General features: G+C 50.9%; 1 protein-coding gene across 1 annotated transcript; it reads left to right on the top strand.

The window, feature by feature from the left end:
- Nucleotides 1–87: 87 nt before the first annotated feature.
- On the top strand, nucleotides 88–4,146 carry ETH_00027580 (uncharacterized protein; the record flags this gene model as incomplete). Its single annotated transcript, XM_013378873.1, has 7 exons — nucleotides 88–520; nucleotides 841–1,149; nucleotides 1,431–1,515; nucleotides 2,302–2,427; nucleotides 2,619–2,801; nucleotides 3,207–4,085; nucleotides 4,114–4,146. Coding segments are annotated over 7 exons (2,048 nt in total), but the record flags the coding sequence as incomplete, so codon positions are not given.
- Nucleotides 4,147–4,151: the final 5 nt, after the last annotated feature.

Raw genomic sequence — 4,151 nt, 5'->3', positions numbered from 1 at the left:
CAGGCGCTGCTGCTGGGGCCCCGCAGCACCAAACAACATTTGAATACAACGTGGACTACAGCCGAGTCTTTTCTTTGTTTTACAAAGAAGTGGAAAACAACGAAAAAGGGGGAGAGGGTGGGGGGGCCCTTGGGGCGTGGGGGGCCCCAGGGGCCCCAAAGGGGGGCCCCCCGGGGGCCCCCTTCGGGGCCCCCGGAGGGCCCCCCGGGCGCGGGAAACGCAAAGGGGTACTGGACCCGAAGTCCAGCCAAAATGTAGAAATCTGCCTCAAGAGATATAAGCTAGCTAGCCAAGAAGACTTCGAACAGCTGGCTGAGCAGCTGCTGCAGGGGGGGCAGCTAGCCATAGAAGGGCCGCTAGCTGAAAGCCTGGTGCTGTACTGGCCCGAAGCAGAAGCAGCAGCAGCTTTCAGCAGCAAAACTGCAGCAGAAGCAGCAGCAATGCCAGCAGCAGACCAGCTCTACTTCTGGCTCCTCAAAAAGGTTCCTCTTTGCTGCGACAGACTCAAATTCCACATCGAGTCCGTCACAAACTTTTCTCTTTCTTTTTTCTTTTTCTTTTTTGTTCTCTTTCTTCTCTTCCAGTATCCTCATTTTCCTGCATTAATTAGCTCTTCTTGGCTCTTTTAATTTGCTGTTTTATTATCTCTTACTTGCTTCTTTATTTCCTTTTATCTTCTCTTCTTGGGTTCTGCAGCAGCAGCCTTCGTTGCTGCTGCCTTTGCTGCTGCTGCTGCTGCTGCCTTTACTGCTGCTGCTGCTGCTGCCTTTGCTGCTGTTGCTTCCTTTGCTGCTGCTGCTTCTGCTGCATCAGCTGCTGCTGCTGCTGGTGTGTGCGCAGCCGTTTGTGCGTGGAGGAGGAGCTGGCGGCGAAGGCTGCTGCGCTGGGAGTGTATTTCGGGGCTGTTGCTGCTCTTGCTGCAGTGGTGGTGAGCAGCAGCTTCCGGGCTTTGCTGCAGGCTGTGCTGCGGCTCGGAAATGCTGTTAATCGGGGAAAGAAAGAAGCTTTGGGTTTCAAGTTCAAGGACTTTGCAGATCAGCTTGCTGCTTGCACCAGCCGCGACCGCTCCACCAACCTCTTCAGGCAAATCTGCACCCTTTTTCCCCCTTTTTTCAAACTTTTCCACTTCGGAGGCCCCACACTTCTGCAGTTCTTCGTTTTTGATCCTTTTCGCAAAAAATCCACCTTTTCCTAACGTTTTTCCCAAAATTCAAACTTTTTTCCACTTTCGCGCTCCCGGTGCTCACCGCAGCTTCGCCATTCCTCTTCCGCTTTTTCGCTTTTTCTGTCTGTGTTTGCCTTATTTTGTTTATTTACTGCTTATTTATTGTTTATGTATCGTTTATTTGCGTTTAATTTGGCGTTTATTTTGGGTTTATTTCGCGCTTGGAGCTGCTTGTTCGGGCTGTTGCTACCTTCGCTGCTCGCAGACTTCTCGTCGAAACTGTTTGCGAACAAAACGAATTCGCCATCGAAGAACTTCGAGGGCTTCAACTTGTAGACGCAGCCAAAGGGGTCAGTTTTGCTTTTTGCTTTTTTGAATCTTTTTCCGCTTTTTTTTGAATTCCTTTTCCGCGTTTTTTGTTCTTTTTTGGCTTCTTTTCACTCCGTCTGGCCTTCTATAATTAATTCTAATATTTTAAAGTATTTTCAACTCTTTTTGCGCCTTTTTTGGATTCTTTTTTGGTGCCTTTTTGGTTCTTCTCTGCCTTGTTTTTGTTCCCGGTTCGTTTTCTTTTCGCCCCTTTTTTGTGTCTCTTCTGGTTTTCTTTTTTTCTTTCCTTTTTTTCTCGTTTTTGACTCAGTTTTGCCCCGTCTTTGTTCTTCTCTCGTCTCTTTTTTGTCTCCTTTTAATTTCCTTTTTCCATCATTTTTCTCTCTCTTTTCTGTCCCTTTTATCTCTCTGTAATCTCTTTTTTTAACCTCATGCTTGTCTCCTTTTTGTTTCTATTTTGTCTTTTTTGTCGCCTCTTTTCCTTTCTTTTGTCCCTTTTTTGTCTTTCTTTTATCTTCGTTATGTCTCTCATATGTCTCCTTTTTGTCTTTTCTCCTCTTCATTTTTTATTTCTTTTTATTTCTTTTTAATCCTTTTTGGATTTCTTTTTAATATCTTTTTAATTCCTTTTTTGTTTCTCTTTTGCCTCCTGGTTTACCAATTTGGCTCTCTGCATTTTCCCCCTTTTTCTTCTTCTCTTTTTTGCATTCCCCCCAAATCCAGCCTTTTATTTAATCATATACTTCTTCATTATCTATTATATATTTATTTATTTATTTTTTGTTTGTTTGTTTATTTATTCGCAGATGGAGGTGGCGGAACTGGCGAATTTGTCTTCAATAGAATCTCGTCTTTCTTTTTGGAAGAAAAACATAAATGCAAAAAAGGACCTTTTAGGAGCTGCTGCAGAAGCCATGCTCAAATGGGTCGAGGTCTGCTGCTGCTGCTGCTGCAGCTGCTGCTGCTGGGGAATTTCGCTGCTGAGGGTGCTTTTGCTGCTGCTGTTGCTGCTACTTCTGCTGCTGCTGGGTCTCTTGCTGCTGCTGCGCTTGCGGCGCTTGTATCTCTGCTCCTTTAGCTGCTGCAGTCCTCGCTTTCACTGCTGCTGCTGCTGCTGCTGCAGGACACGGAGGGCGTGGTGGCTGGTCTGCGGGAGGAAATAGCAGCAAATGAACAGCAGCAAGAGCAGCTGCGGCTGCTGCTGGGCCTCAGCAAAACTGACTGCGTGTGGCCGCAGCCTTTAAAGTGGTTTGGCAAATTCTACACTCTTTTCGAGCAGACTGCCAAGGAACTGAAGGAAGCCAAGGTGCGCAGCAGCAGCAGCAGCACCAGCACCAGCACCAGTAATAGTAGTAGTAGTAGTAGTAGTTGTTGTTGTTGTTGTTGTTGTTGTTGTAGTTGTAGTAGTAGTAGTAGTAGTAGTAGTAGCAGGGGGAGTGGCTGCTGCAGCGGGAGTGGCAGCAGCAACGGGATAACAGCAGCAGCGGGAGGAGCAGCTGCAGCGGGAGCAGCAGCAGGAGTAGCAGCAGGAGTAGCAGCAGGAGTAGCAGCGGGAATAGCAGCAGCAGTGGGGCTTGCAGCAACAGCAGCTGCTGCTGCTGCTGGGGCGCCTAGTGCCTGGGAGAGGGAGTACAGGGAAAGCCGCTTGAGGCTAAGGATCTGTGGTTTAGGGTTTAGGGTTTAAGGTTTAGGGTTTGTGGTTTGCGCTCAGGAGAAAGAGGCTGCAAAGCGAGAGAGAGAGCTGAAGAAGCAGCAGCAAGCAGCAACTTCACCTGCTACTGCTGCTGCTGCTGCTCGCAGGACAGGGACCCTCAAGACCCTTCCCACAAGAGCAGCAGCAGATGCTCTTGCTATTCCTGGGGGCCCCACACAGCCTGCTGCTGCTGCTACCCCTGCTGCTGCTGCTGCTGCTGCTGGGGGCTCCAAGGCGCCTCCCGTGGTGTCTAGGGGCAGCTCTGCCGCACTGTCGCCTGCACCAGCAGCAGCAGCAGGAGATGAAGCAGCAGCAGCAGCAGCAGCAGCACCTACAGTTCCCGCAGTGGCAGCAGCTGGAGACACACCGCCACCTACGCCGTCCTCAACCCCAACATCAACGCCAGCGTCAACACCAGCAGCAGCTGCTGCAGCAGCAGCTGCTGCTGCTTCTGCTCCAGACTTATCCTCTCCATCTGTGAGCGACACATCCACCATGTCGCCGCTTCCCTCAGCAGCAAATCTGTATGAGATGCAGCAGCAAGTCTGCAGCAGCAGTGAGGTCTCAGAGGACCCCACGGGGCCCAAGGCGTCCCATATGCCCCAGCAGCAGCAGCACCAGCTGCAGCAGCAGCAAGACCAGCAGCAGCAGCAACAAGAGCAGCAGCAGCAACAACAGCAGCAGCAACAACAGGAGCAGCAGCAACAACAACAGCAGCAGCAGCAGCAGCAGCAGCGGCCGCCCGCAACGTTGGCGTGGCTGTTTGCGAGAACCCCAGGCCGTCGGCCTCATGGGCTTTTGCCGCTGCAGGGCTTAAGACCTGCTGCTGCTCCTGCTGCTGCTCCTGCTGCTGTTGCTGCTACTGGACCAGCGGCAGCAGCAACCACCCCGCGGCGGGTGATGTACAGGGCCCTGACTTCCCCAGGCCGAGCCGGACCAAGAGCAGCAGCAACACTAGCAGCA

Source organism: Eimeria tenella, genomic scaffold (genome assembly GCF_000499545.2).
Source record: "Eimeria tenella Houghton genomic scaffold, Eth_scaff1119, whole genome shotgun sequence".
NCBI lineage: Eukaryota > Apicomplexa > Conoidasida > Eucoccidiorida > Eimeriidae > Eimeria > Eimeria tenella.
Note: the sequence above shows the minus strand (reverse complement) of the source record. Positions and strands in the feature narration are given on the sequence as shown.